Source organism: Phyllobates terribilis, unplaced genomic scaffold (genome assembly GCF_046119375.1).
Source record: "Phyllobates terribilis strain yellow unplaced genomic scaffold, ASM4611937v1 Scaffold_3__8_contigs__length_932513732, whole genome shotgun sequence".
NCBI lineage: Eukaryota > Metazoa > Chordata > Amphibia > Anura > Dendrobatidae > Phyllobates > Phyllobates terribilis.
The window spans coordinates 232,128,370-232,143,777 of record NW_027362763.1 but is presented as its reverse complement, the minus strand read 5'-3'; the positions used below and the strand labels follow the sequence as shown (position 1 = coordinate 232,143,777).

At 38.9% G+C, this 15,408-nt stretch overlaps 1 protein-coding gene across 8 annotated transcripts in view; it reads right to left on the bottom strand.

The window, feature by feature from the left end:
- Positions 1-223: 223 nt before the first annotated feature.
- LOC141258055 (phospholipid scramblase 2-like) overlaps positions 224-15,408 on the bottom strand; it is a 40,551-nt gene continuing 25,366 nt past the window's right edge. For all 8 annotated transcript variants that reach the window (XM_073673056.1, XM_073673053.1, XM_073673061.1 and 5 more), the window contains 6 exons: positions 12,204-12,328; positions 9,113-9,155; positions 6,408-6,613; positions 3,764-3,892; positions 2,622-2,774; positions 224-817 (listed from right to left, as the gene is read on the bottom strand). In XM_073673056.1, the coding sequence (XP_073529157.1) occupies positions 809-817; positions 2,622-2,774; positions 3,764-3,892; positions 6,408-6,613; positions 9,113-9,155; positions 12,204-12,328 (665 nt within the window). In that variant the 3' untranslated portion in view covers positions 224-808. The remainder of the gene's footprint in view (positions 818-2,621; positions 2,775-3,763; positions 3,893-6,407; positions 6,614-9,112; positions 9,156-12,203; positions 12,329-15,408) is intronic.

Here is a 15,408-nt window from a genome sequence, read left to right as displayed (position 1 = left end):
GATGTTACCTTTAGTAGCCATTCAAACCCATTTGTGTCAAATTCTGTGCATGTTATCAGGTCAAAATCACCCAACTTTTGATCAGGGTCATTTGGATGTTTTTGGTTGTCATTAAGATTTAAAAATAGAAAACACAGTAGTTTGATAATAAATGGCTTCACGCAACCAATAACCATGAGTGGAGAAAAAGTTTTTTTTGTTATAATTCATATTCTCTGAAACAAGGCCAAAAAAGCAAAAATTCTGCCAGGGTATGTAAACTTTTGAGCACAACTGTTAGTGTTTTTATTTGAACTGGGTGCAAACATTCAGATTCAGATTAACAATGATCATAGCATCAATAAGTTATCTGTAGGTTCATCATCCTCCAGTCTTAATATTTTTTGGTATAAGGGAATATGTTGAAGTCTCAAACGCTTTTTGCTATGTTTTCACATGTCATTTACACGCATTTGAAGACAGCAAAGTGGGTCTGTGAGCTGTGCTGCATCAATTGGATTGTAGAAGTCTGAGTTTATCTCTTTATTTAACTTTTATCTTTTATATAGTGCCCGTACAGACATCATTCATTATCACTGTCCCCACTGGCTCACAATCTAGATGAGTTATGCAGCAAGGGGCCACAGTGGTTAGTAAGGTGCTGCTGTTGGCACCTCACTGCTAAGGATTACCAAGGTGCCAGTTTGTAGACAGCCCAATAGTGTCTTTAATATCAAAGTTGAAATATAAAAAGGAATATATCGTTTGATCAAATGACAAGTACAGTCTTCAATTTTGTCTTGCAAATCTGTCATCACTGATGTGCCATTTATACACTCTGTAAAGAGAGAAAATATACCAAATATTAGAGGGAATAAATATGTGTCGGACTGTGTTTACACAGTATATGGAGTTCTACACCATAAAATCTGTGAAATGTACAGTGTGATACAGCCAAATCTTGCTCTTCAAAGCCATACTATCATGCTGAGTAAAAAAATCTTTAGATTTTCAATTTGCCCGAAACACCGTGTCTGCAAATTGAGATTCTGTTTTGGCTTTTATCCTAAGTCATATTGCACGACTCGTTAAAGGGTTGATTGTGACTTGTAGGATTGCTGCTTCCAATAGGTGGCGCTATAGAGTACAAGTCCTCTTTTTCTCTGAAGAGGCAATTTGCATATTAAATTTCCCAGAGGAGCATTGCATGGTGAATAAGCCTCCTTACCTTGACGTGCCAGAGCTGGTGCGTCACTCTCCATAAGGAGAAACGCTACCAATTTGCCTGTACGATCTATTCTACCATTATTTTTTGTTTACATTTAAAACTGGATTTAACTCTTTCTATTGCACAGCCAAATCAGCAGATACATTTCTGACAATATCGACTTTCATGCAGTGCTCAAGAACCCAGTACATCGAGCATGGGTCGGACCCATAGTGTCATCTGAGGTGGCCTTGCCTGGTGACAGACGCACTGATGCAATGGTGGGCACATGGCGATAAATGTGCGAGTATGATGTCAGCATTACTGTTCCTATCTGTATAGCACTAAAGGTTTTAATGAAAGTGCCACAGACAGTGATACCTCTCCCCCTCCCAAACCCAGTTTACACCCCCATCCCTGCTTTTAATGGCCACCTTTCTCTTCTATTGGCTCAGAAGCCTTGCCAATAGATTTGGTTCTGCCCTCTGGGTTTATAGACTTCTGATATCCAGACTCCATCCTCTTCCCCCATTACCTGGGATCTGGTAGCATTTCCTTCCCTCCCAATTTTCATGTTTCATTACATCAGATCAGTTGGTTAATGGTGTTTTCTTTGTTATTTCCTAACATTTCCTATGGAATTCTATTTGTAACAAGTCACAGCAACGTTCAAAATGATAAAAATCCGGGCTTAGTGCGAAATTCCGCACCAGGATCGGTGTCGGCATATCCCTTATGGCCAGTTGTGTTGGAGGTGGATTGCTGATGTTTTGGGGATGTGTGTCTGTCATTTTTATGGCTTTTATGGGAAGGGGTGAAATTGATATTTTGCTGTTATGTCTTCACAGTCTGTCACATTAGTGGTAAGGTTAACCCTTTATTGCCTGCTGGGTATTATACAATAAAACAGTGCAATAATTCAAGTATTTATGTCATATTTCATGAACATATAACATTCTGGGGAATTACACTCGCAGCTTTGATTTACGGGCTTTGATTGGTTCAACAGTGGAAGTTTTGGCTTGTACGGCACTGTTTGGACTTTCTTAATGAACTATGGGCCACGATCTCTTGGGCTTCAAACATTTACTTATCATCAATTATGGTAGAGCAAAAGAATATTCTTAATAATAATACAAAATATTAGAAGGAAGTAGCAAAATCTGAAATTTTATGCTTTACGAAGTCTATTTTAGGCTGTACTGTCAAGTACTGGCAGCCATCAGGAAAATGACAAAACTAGTATTTCACCTGTAATTACCAGGAAGACAACCTGTTTTTAAAACAAACAAACAAACAAACAAACAAAAAAAACAGTAATTCAATATAAAGAATGCAAATATTTGTCTCATTGATCCTACCAATGAGAGTACACCCATAAAGTGACACACTCTGGCATAGCTATTTTAATGATTAACTAAAAGATTAAACTTACAAAAAGTAAGCAGGCTGCTAGAATCGCCGCCTTCAACTTCACATCAAGGTCCGAAGAAAAATGAGCATGAAAATTTCTTTGAATTTTACACATGCCGTCCCAAGAGCTCCACACAATCCTTCCAACCTCAGATTTATCCTGAACAAATGTTATCTGTGAATGAGATGTTAAAATTAAAAAAAAATAAGGTAAGGTGTACACATCAGTTGAAGAGACAATTTTATACTTTTATTACCGGGGACATAACTTTGGAACACAGGGGCACAGAAGAAAAATCAAAACTGTTACAGAACCAGTGGAGCAGCAATAATTAAAAGAAGTATTCTGTTTAAATTAAAAATTCAAATGAAAGATCCTCTTTAATTAGAAATTAGTCTATGAAGTGCAAGCAATAGTCAGTGTGCTCCACAAAATTTTGGTTCAATAACCTCAAATGTCTTTTAATAGGCTCATCTATATCACTGTTAAAACAGCACAACTACGTGCATCACAAGTCTGCGCCCTGGCGAAGAAAGCTGGGTCAATACAGGGGGATTTTTTTTGTCCTGGAGACCGCCTTATACCTAGCCTAGGACATCACACTTCTAGACCTGGGGGGGATTTTTTTGGACAAGTCTACATGGATACCATGTTTCTGCTTGGAATATGCGCCATATAATATGGATTTACCAATAGTAACCAAAAACCAAGCATCCCTATTTACTAATCCTAGGAAGCCTCAGCTGTTGACATTGGTTAGAAGGGACTAATAGAAGAGGCATGCGTGACCCAATGTCAGACTGAGTAGCCTCACTTATACCATTTACTCAGGTGAGGCTACTTATTTCTTGTATGTGGTCATTCTGCTATTGTATCCATCCAATCAACTGGGATAAAAACAAAAAAGACCCATAGAAGGTATTGCTTGGACTAGTGGTTGTATTGTTTTCACAGTGGTATATGTGCAAATCCGAGCAAATTGGAGGTTACTGAACCAAGATTACTTGGTGGGTACACATCATGGACTTAAAGAATATATCCCAGAGGTTAGTGACAACTTAGTCTGCAGCAGCCTTCATTTTGTACTAACATTGCTAGATGGCGTAAGTGTTATGGTTTATATTCCAATGAAAAATAAGGTTTGAAAAATTCCTGTAATTTACCATTAAATCTTCAGTTATTTCCAGCACTTCTTCGCTGTTCTCATTCAGAATTCTAATTGTCGTTGTACATAGAGGGTGTTTTATAACTATATATGCCATGGGCTCCCCAGATGCTGTCCTCACTTCAACCTTTAGAAAATAAAACAAGTCTAAATATTAATTATCAACTATTAGCAACCCTCTGTCTTCAATATTCCCTGATAATGTCAGAATTTAAGAAATTGGTTGGTAAGATACAAGACTGCTGCCCTAGTGATTAGTCATCAGTATTTATGCGCGTGTTCCCCAATGCATTGGCCTTTTTATCTTGTAAATAGTATAATTTTAATCAGAATGTGCTGATTGTTTCCCCATTTTTCTCCTTGACATTTGTTTCAGCTTACAGTTGGTATCACCAGTCGGTGGCAGCTCTATTTATTGAAGTAAACAGTGGGCAAAGTTATTGCAAGATCTTACTCTTTGAAGATACAAGATATGTTAAAACCAAGCACACCATTGTTTTTCTTATGAAATTCTCAATAAATTTGATGTGTCACATGACCCTCTTCCCATTGAAAAAAATAAAGTTGGATCCAAAATGGCCGACTACAAAATGGCCGCCATGGTCACCAACCATCTGGAAACGTTTTCCCCCTCCCATATAGTAATGTGCCACAAACAGGAAGTTGATATCACCAACCATTCCCATTTAATGTAGGTGTATCCATATAAATGGCCGACCCTGTACATGCTGACACTACATTAAATCTACATATGATTTCATGATTGCTTCTCTCGCAGTGGCATGGTTAATTTATTCTACATTTGGGTGGGGTTTATGAGAATTCCCAACTACCACTGCAGCACTCTCATTGATTTGGCTGTGCCAAACCATTATATTTACTGATCTCTGTGGATGGTGCTGACTCAAGGGTTGAGCCGCAATAATTTACAGCACCTACACTGCAACAGACAGAAGTTCATATACCATTTATGTTCACATGCCATTCTCATTCTATCAACTGTGGAGAGCTTTGTGTGTAAAAGTGATCAGTTTATATAGGATTTTGTAGTGGATGCCCGGGTTACCGCCATCTGTGCCAGTCTGTTCTGTGTGTAAGGGTTGCAGCATCATCAACGGCAATTTCCAGTGTTTTATTATAATGTTTCAGAGTTGATTCGGGACTTGAGTAAGAGAAGATTGGGACCAATGATGACTGTAGATTGTTCATAAGTTGCTGGATATTGATGGGATATATATTTATATAAGTGCAGTAAGTAGGGGTTTCCTGAGCGGGGTGGCATTTATTGACAGAGAAGGAAAGAAGGTTGTGGTCAGAAAGAGGGAGAAGGGAGTTAGTAAATCATGCACTGAGCAGAGCCAGGAGAATACTAGGTCCTGTGTACGCCCAAGCTCCCAAGTTAGCAAGCTGTGAAAGGCCAAGAGATGAGGTTATAGACAGGAGATGAGGTTATAGACAGGAGATGAGCGTCAGATGGTGAGATCAGATCATCAATGGAGATATCAAAGTCCCCCAAGATGAGTGTAGGAGTGTGCACAGGGTAGATAGTGAGGAAGCCTGGTGGCATACAGTGATCCAAGAACTGGTGGGCTTGGCCCAGAGGGTGGTAGAGAGCCTCCACTTACAGGGAAAAGAGCCGGAAAAGTCTGACAGTGTGGACCTCAAAAGAAGGGAAGATAACTGAAGGTACAGGGGGATGACCTAAAAAGCAAATTTTGATGAAAGAAGCAAACCAACACTTCCTTGTCTGTTCTCAAGTTTAGGGGTTTGTGAACAATGTAAGCCACCATATGAGAGGGCAGTAAAGGAGGTGGTGTCTGACTGCTGGAGCAAAGTTTCAGTAAGAGCTAGAAGGTTAAGACAATTTGAAAGTAAAAAGTCATGGATGTAGGAGAGTTTGTTACACACAGATTTGGCATTCCAGAGGGCACAGTTAAAGGAAACAGGAGAAGGCATGCACTGAATATTAATGAGATTGGCAAAGTTTCTGTGTGCAGCAAAGACAGAATTAAATTTAGTAGTACAAGGAGGCCCCGGGTTTGGGAAGAAATCTCTTGAGACTAGGAGGATAATAGAGAGAGTAAGGAGATGGTTCAGTGATTTATGAAAGCTTTTTTTGTGTTGTACGCTGGGAGTGGATTGGTTTGTGTGGTTTAAAAATGTGAAAAGAGCTTGTGAGTTGTACATGAGAGAGGGAAGGAGAGAGGGACTAATATGGATAGAGTGCACAGAGTGTGTGAAAGGACGATGAGTTTGAAAGAATGAGGCTTCAAGAACATAAACACTTGTCAGTAGCAAAGTCCCTCCACATGGATCATCATGTAATTCCTGCCATTGTTCCAACCAGCCATTAAGAATCAATGCAATAGAAGTACAGTAGCTTCTTCTCAAAAGTGCTGGACACAGGTGAAAGAACTAACAGGGAATCAAAAGAACTGCGGATGGCACCACATTAAGAATATAATCACAATATCTAGATACAGTGTTTTTTATTTCACTCATGAAATATATCTCTTAATATTTTATTTTAGATACTGTTTTCTAGAGGTTTCAGTACAGATCTTGTAAAAAAATGGCCATGGTTTTTATAAGTGGAAGGCACATTTCAAATATACATGCTACCAAGATAAAATCATACATACCTTTGTTGTCTGACAATAAGGAAATATTGGGCTTTCAAAGGGTTTGTAGACTTCCATAACAAGACCTCCTGTATTATCAAAAATCTTCCTAGTAAAAGATTTATATTCAAGACAAAAATATTGGTAGGGGCAATTATAGTCTTCTGTGACGGTGTACACTTGTTGACCCACGCTGTTTTGTATCTCATATTCAATTCTTTTACAGACTGAATTGAAATGTTAACATATTATATACATGTATAGAAAAAACATAATCGATTATAATTATTAAGTATTTTCTCAGAATAAACATTTATCAATGTAAAGACAAAAAAAGTCACAAATTGTTCCGCAAAACAGTTTAGATGCATTCAAATATTTATCTATTGTCCCATGTGGTTTCACACATAGCTTACAGGGACATTCCAACAGATAGATTACGTAATCAGTGGAACAAGTTACATAGTGTTTAATAAAGAATACTTTCTTTGTGGCTGGATGTTGAAAATGATCCCCTTTTATAATTTTAGTGCAGTTAGCGCACCCAAGGTATGGGTAACAACCTACCCTACATCTGCCTGTTAGAAAGGTCCGTGTGGAAGACTTTTTTTACTTTATATCTGAACTGACAAGTCCGTCCTTAATATTATTTGCACATTTATAAGAAATGAGCTGCGTTAGTTTATATTCATCAATCTCAGGCAGACATCTGCCCAACATGGGCCAATGACGTCTAACTATCCAAATTATTTCACTACTCTCCTCTGTTACGGGTCTGGATGGTGGAACCTCTGTGCTTCGGTGCAAGGAGGGACCAGAGGGGCGTAACTAAGTGCCTACTCGGACCGACCCAGTCACACGGCGGCTAAGTCGACTCCGTAAACCAGGGAGGTACCGGGCAGGTGGACCAGGTGCCACTCTGGGACCGACCTTGTGTGAGAGAAGGTGACTCCCACGGGTCAGATGGCAGGAATTGACCGGTACAGCGGATGAGCAGGCAGGAAGGCTGATGGGTGGTCCTGGTGGATAAGCAGGCTGGTTCGGCAGATAGCCAGACGGGTGCTCCGGGTAGGCAAGCAGACGGGAATGGCAGGTAACTGGCAGGTGCTCCGGGTAGGCAGGCTGGCTATCGGTTGTCCAGATGGATTATTCATTGATTTATGTATCTTAGGTAGTGTATATATGACAGAAGTGATAGTGTTCTCCACTATTAAAACTTTATATAGATTTTCATCGATAATGTCACAATATTTAGCCTTGTCCAGTATGTCTTTTATTTTTTTAATAATCAAGACTTTAGGGTCTCCGATTGACGTCTCATAAACATTTGAATCAGATAACTGAGGTTTGATTTCAGTCACATAATTGTGTGTGTCCATGACAGCGACCGCACCACCCTTGTCGGCTGGCTTGATGGTGATGTTGTCATCATGGACCAATTCACACAAAGCAGTATTTTCATTACGTGTCAATTTAGGGCTTCAAAAGTGGTTTTTATCATAAGTTTCCTTCAATAAATTAATATCCTTATTTACAGCAGCAACATATGCATCGATTACCGGTACAGTGACAATTGGCATGAAATCACTCTTATTGGAGAGCATGAATTGTTGTAAATTAAAGACATATCTAGCTGGAGGTACTACCGCTGGGTTTTGTGAATACCAATATTTTAACTTAATTAATCTAAAGAATCTAAATAATTCCATTTCTAATCTAAACCAGTCAACATGACTACTTATACTATAGGAAAAGCCTTTACTAAGCACAGAAATCTCATTTTTTGTAAACACTTTAGAAGACAAATTTACCACCAAATCTAATCCTTCTTTTTCATTGCTGTGGAAGTACACAGCCCTTTTGTTATTTCTCTCTTTGTCCACGATGGTGTTTTCAACATCCTCTTCTGTTCCTCTGACATAGTTCCAAACTCTACTCTGCAAGCTATTTTACTACATTCTTGTAATATCGTTTATTAGAGTTTGTTAAATATTTGAACTTTATTATATTAACTACTTCAATTATCCTGTTTCGTGTGTAACATATGTGCAAATGTTCCTGAGTAAAGGAGCCAGGAGTTCCGTGGATCCGGGACACTGCCGCTGCCAAAAGTTAATCCAGCTGATGAGTATAAAAATTTCCAATTTATTGCAACGTGGTTTGAAGTAGAACCTACTCTTTCCTCAGGATCAGAAGGAGAAGCTTCTACTCCCAAATGCATTGCAATAAATTGGAAGTTTTTTATACTTTCCCCCTGGATTAATCTTTCACAGAGGCAGATTCCAGGATCTACCACACTCCTTTCTACTTTACTTGTTATGTCCTCTCTACTTTTGCAGGAGCAGCAGCCACGATTGGATTATACTCCTACATCACTCTTTGCGTAGTTGTGCCATGAGGTGAGCGATCAACCCTCCGACTCATCATCACCTGTTGCCCACAGTGTTACACAGGAAGGGCCTCTTGTTTTTTATTTCTCCATGTGCAAATTTTCATGTGACTTTATAGAAATTTGACCCTTCTAAGTGTAAATTAGTGTAAGTTACCAAAAAGTAGAGGACAATGGTGGGTAAAATGACTGCAGGATCAAAATACACAGTTTTGTTTGTAAGATGTTACTATGAAAACACACAGGTTTGCAGATGACCTCCAGCAACAAATCTAAAATAAACAGTTGCCAAGATAATAATAGTCTTGAAAGGAAAAGTAATTAGGTCCAGACTCACCAAACATAAATTTAGGTATTAGTTGAACCAGCATTTGGGATTCCTGTAAAGCAAAGTTGATGCAATGATTATAAGATTGCAGGATTATTGAACAAATTTCATGTTTCAAATTTTAATCCATATCACATCAACAAGGTAATAAACATACACATTTCATGAAGCTGATTTGTTGAAATCAGGAAAAAATGGGCAAGCTTAACCCCTTCTTACCTGGGTGATTGTTTTGTTTTTTTGTGTTTTTTTGTAGTTTTGTTTCTATCTCCTCTTTTTCCTAGAGCCATAACTTTGTATTTTTACATAAACATGGCAGCTTGAGGGTTGGGTTTTGATTGTTTTTTTTAGATGTGGGATAAGTTGTGGTTTGAGTGACACCATTCATTTAACCACTCAATGCACTGAAAAACAGGAAAATAATTCCAAGTGCAGTGAAACTGCAAAAAAAAAAAAAAAATTCAAAATTGTTTTTTGTGGTTTGATTTTATAGCATTTATTGCACAGTAAAAAAAAATGTCCTGACAACATAATTGTGTAAGTCAGTGCAATTACGGCGATATCAGACGTGTATATATTTTTTAAGTGGTGAAAAAAATGTGTCAAAAAAATAATTAGTTTGCTGCCATTTTCTGAGACTTTTAATGCTTTCTTTTTTGGGCGATAGAGACGTGTGATGGATTTCTTTTTTGTTTTTTTGCATAGCGAGCTTCACTATTTTGATTGCTTCTTATTGCATTTTATGACAGAATTGCAGTGATAGAAAAACAGCAATTCTACCATTTTGGTTTTTGCTCTTCACTTAATTGCATTTAGCGATCCCGTTAATTTTTCAATAGGATAGTATGAGATACTTCATCAAATGCCTTGCTGAAGTCGAGCTATACTATATCTACTGCATTTACCTGACCAACCCAGTCTGTGATTCCATTGTAAAAGGAAATTAGATTATGGGTTACAAACCCATGCTGGCTCTGGTTAATTACTGTATTTTTATCCATGTACTTTCAGCATGGTGGCTCAGTGGTTATCACTGCAGCCTTGCAGCACTGGGGTTCTAGGTCCAAAGCCCATCAAGGACAACATCTGCAAGGAGTTTGTATGCTCTCCCTGTGTTTGCATGGGTTTCCTCTGGTTTCCTCCCACACTCCAAAGACATACTGATAGGGAATTTAGATTTTGAGCCCCAATGGGGACAGTACACATAATGTCTGTAAAGCGCTGTAAAATTAATGGCACTATACAAGTGAGTAAAATAAATAAATACATGCTGTATAATAATTTGATTAAAAAAATCTCTCCTGGTATAGAAGTAAGGCTCACTTGCCTGTAAGTTCCTGGCACTAGCTTTTTTCCTTTTTTGAAGATAAGAACATTTGCCCTTCTCCAATCTTCTAGGACTTCTGTTCTCAAGTGTAAATATACACACTTATGCGCCTTTTCTGCTGTCAGTGAGGTTATAAATGGTTGTCTGAGGAATGTTCTGCCACTGAATGTAATTGCTCATGAAAATCATCAAGATCCACTACGGCAGCTCCATTTGAAAATCTGACCAATTATGTCCCAGATGTGAGCAATGGGAGAGAAGTCTGGAGATGCTGCAGGCCATGGTAGCTTGCTTAGGCCACACTGGCTGCTCACAGTGGCAACAACAGCCTGACATTGCTGTGCTTAAAAACAGCTCCTGTGAAACTATGAAGAAATTGACTTACCACTGGTTCTATGACCAAATCAATGTAACGTCAAGCTGTTACTGTACCTGGTGTGAAGACTAGAGAGGTTCAGATAACATACATTATGCCACCCCACACCATAATCCCAGCAGTAGGACTAGTTTGACATTTTCTCGTGAAGGCCTTTTCATGGCGTTTGCCTACTTGGTCTCCAGACCAATCATTGGCTATCACTGCATCCAAGAGAAAAGCTGCACTCATTGCTGAAAAGGGTAGACCTCAATTCCTGCCTCCATTGCTGTCTTGCTCTGCACCATGATCGCCTTTGTGAGCGGTGGTGTGATGTCAATGAAACACCAGCCGCTGAACACTTGGCTAGGAGTCCTTTATTGTACAAATGCCTCCTGATGATTTGTGTAGACACTGTTTGATGCCTTAGGCTTCGTATGTGACATCCAATTTCAGCTGCAGTACTGAATGAATCAATCGTGGAACTTGTGCTACTGCCATTTCTCCAAGTGTCACAGGAGCCTGTTTTTAACAACACAATGCCAGGCTGCATGTTATTTGTGCTACTATGAGCATCCTGTGTGGCTTAAACGTGCTACCATGACCTGCAGTGTCTCCGTATTTGCCTCTCATCGATAACACCTGGAATGTCTTCAGTGTCCTGTGGTGTCTGGCACCAAGATATTAGTAGCAGATCTTTAAGGTCCTGTAAGTTATGAAGCATATTTTTTTTTAAATCAATGCAATATAATAAATTACATAAGAATACATTTGGTATTGCTGTAATCATACTGACATGAAAAATAAATGTTATCAAGTAATTTTTACCGCAAAATGAACACAGTAAAAACAAAACCCAAGTAACAATGCCAGGAATGCATTTTTCCACCATTTCTCCCCATGTGGATTTTCCCCCCATTTTTTTGTAAATTGTATGTTATAATGAGACACATAGCCTGACATCTTCCAGTAACCCATCATTGTGTCTATGCTGCTACAGATGTTTCTCACAGCATTGGCTACGGCAGAGACATGCTGTATATGAGATGAGACTGGCACACTTTAGTAGGCAAGTACTGATTATTGTGTAATGATAAAATTAAAGCATTCCTGGTCATATTTGTTATAAAAAACAGACATTATTAGTAGTAAAAAATTTTTTTTTTATATTAGGGTAAGAGCTGTTCACAGGTGAATAGCACCTTATAGTTTCGCATCTAGTGCTGTACATAAACCCCTCACTATTTTTTTGCAGCATTGTGCTTTATTTTACTGTTTGCTGTGCGGAAAACTTTATCCCCACTGGAAAATGAGAAATGGAATGTTACATTTTCAGGCTACTTCAGTAATGCATAGCTGGAATCTAAGTCTCCATCTTCTTCCACTTTAAACACAGTATTGCCTTAGGAAACCCTTACCTGCCGGAGGTATTCCAATCCTTGTGAGGAGCTTGGCATTGGTGCAGGAGTCCAAGGGGACACAGTTCCACCAGACCGTGGCTGACTCTGCACCGGTTCATTTTTTCCATGAAGATTTTTTTGTTCTGTTGAATAAATTTGATAAAATGAGCTGTGACCTCTGTTTAACCGTATAGAGTTTAGTTTTTCAGAATCATATGGAAAATAGCATAGGAAAACAGCCTGTTTAAAACTTAACTTTTACTAATGGTACAATACAATTCTAAGAAGATATTTGACCACCAACAACATAAATTAGACGCATATTGTGCATGTATCGTTCAAGAGCACTGTATGCCTCCAATAACCTATGGAAAATACACCAAATTGAGAAAGTGCCTGTGCATTAAAAATAGAAAAAATGTTTAGATCTCACCTATTTGAGCCGATTGGCCTCCAGTTCTCGCACTCCACGGAAGGACAGATCCAGTCTCGTTTTGCTATCTGCCCTGTCGTACCCCATGTGTTTGCTCCCGCCCTGACAAGGGCAGTATCCAAGTTGGCTTTGTAGTTAAACCCCACAAAAAAATGTCCATTGGCTCAAATGGGTGAGATCTAAACATTTTTTCTATTTTTAGTGCACAGGCACTTTCTCATTTTGGTGTATTTTCCATATTGACGGCATACAGTTAATATGGAAAATACTATCTTAGAATTTTATTGTATCTTTAGTAAAAGTTATTCTTTAAATAGGTTGTTTTCCTGTTGAATAAATTTGATAAAAAGAAAATGTTTGGTAATAACATAATCCCAATTTGTCACGTGCACATTTACCATCAATAAACTCCAGCATTTATGGTACCAGAACCTCATGAATCACAATCATATAATACAAACAGTAGAAGCCAGGTCACCGAGAAGCCCCTACCTTCCCTAGTCTTCAGGCTAGGGTTACACGACGGTATAAAAAATCATTCTGATTTTCATCCAAAAAAGTGGTACGATTTTTTTCTCCCTTGTCATCTGTGTGTCATCCAATGTCTCTGTAAAAATCGGATGTTATACAGTTGCTTCCGATTTTTTCTTGCACCCATATACTTGAATGGGCAAGTTTCATCCGATTTCAGAGTAAAATCACAGCATGCAGACAGATTCTGTCAGTGAAAATAATCAGTCATCAGCACTGCCCCATTGAAAAATATTGGTCCCAGTGCTATCTAATTAAAGAAATAGGATAGCACCTGTCTAATTTATTTGGTGGTGTGAGTGAGCCTTTAAGATAGTTATTTGCTAGGATTGCACTTTTTTAAATAATACTTTTTATTAAATTATTCATAAATGCTGGGTAATCCCAGCAAATTCAGGACCTCAAGAACTTCCTTTGCCATCCATCAACATAGATAGGCTCAGGTAAAATAGTTGCTCTAGCTATGTCAAGAAAGATTTAAAATGTAAATGTAATTTCATGAAAAATAAAAAAGTTGATGTTGGTTGTGAGAGATAGATTGAATGTCAGATAAGATTCAGCATTTTTTATGTGTTTTACTACTTATTTTCTCTTTTCCTGTACTCTTCTAAAAACTATTCTAGAAGGCGGTGAGGGCAGGCATGTTTCCCATATAGTCTCCCAGCTCCTGTGTACTTGCCCTGCATTCCTTTACCTCCCACAATGCAGTATGCTCATTTGTGAGTGTACATGTGCAATGTTCTAGTTACACATACCGACAGCCCAGCTTAAGTGTAGAAGTACCCCAAGGTAACTCACATATATGCTCTACACACTGTACACTAAAACTATTTTATATGTATCTATCTATTGTGGTAGATCTGCTCTCTCAGCCCCTTAATGAGGTAGTCACAGGAATGCTTCTCATTTAAATTTTCAACTGGTTTATTAAAACAAGTTTCATAAACCAATCCAGTACAAACTAGACAAATTCAGTCATCTTGACATAAACCAAACAGCTCTCACTATAGTCCTTATAAATGCAGGGGTTCGCCGTCACAGGAAACAGGATTCAGCTCTGTTTACCAAGAGCCCAGATCTGGAGGTCAGCTCCCCTCCAGAGTACACAGAACAATCATTTGGTCCAAAGACTTCACTTTTTACCTCCTGGATCCCTCCCTAAGGTGAAAATATGGGGAACCGCTGTCCCGGCCAACTCTCCAGCTGTTCATAATAGGCTTAGGCCTGTCATGACTGATTAACCCCACATAACATGTTGGAGCAAAACCTCCAGGTTTATATCACTGAAGCTAATAACCTCAGTGAAGCATATCTCCCTTCCAGCACATTACCAGTGACCCTCTTAAAAACCTGCACATGGAATTTGTCAGTTGGATCACCACTCCTAAGCCGTCTATATGGACTAAGTCTGGACACGAGAGGGAGGAGATCAGAGCTAAAGATGATTTTAGAATGGTAAAATCCCGCATGAAGAGAGTGGGAATATCACAGATTTGGAAGCGTGGAAGCTACGTGGCAAAGTGATTAATGAACTTTTTGGTTTTACCTGGAGGGAGACATACAACTGTCACTCACAGGGACAAGGGTTTGAAGAGTCTAACTGTATGGACCTCAATGGCTGAAAACATAAGGGAGGGTACTGTGGGGATAACCAGGAAAGCACATTGTGAAGAAATGAGCAAACCACCACTTCCACTTTGTCTGCTCTCAGGTCTGGGGCTATGTGAAAATGTAGACCATCATACAAGAGAGCAGCAGTTGTCATGGTGTCCAACTGCTGGATCCAGACTTCAAGGAGAGCAAGAGGGTTAAGGGAATTGGAAAGGAAGAAGTGTTGGTTCTAGGGCAGTGTGCTACACACTGACCGTTAGTTCCAGAGAGCACAATTAAAAGAGACTGGAGAAGGCATTCACTGAATGTTAAGATTTGCAGGATTTCTATGTGCAGCAGGAAGAGAGTTATATTTACTAGTGGAAATAGGGCAAATGTTAGGGGAGATGTAATTATTAGCAACCAGGAAAGGGAGAAAAAAAGAGAAAGAGCAGGTGATTTAGTGATTTGTGCGAGCATTCTGTGTACAGTATTGTGGTAGTGAATGGTTTGGAATCAGTGTTTGAGAAATGTGAGAAATGTGAGTAAGGCCTGAAAGCTATTTATAGGAGAGGAGAGAGTGATATGGAGAGAATGCATGGAATGTGTAAAAAGGTAATAGATGTGAAAAAGCAGCAGCTGGGACATAGAAGTAAAAATATATGTAAA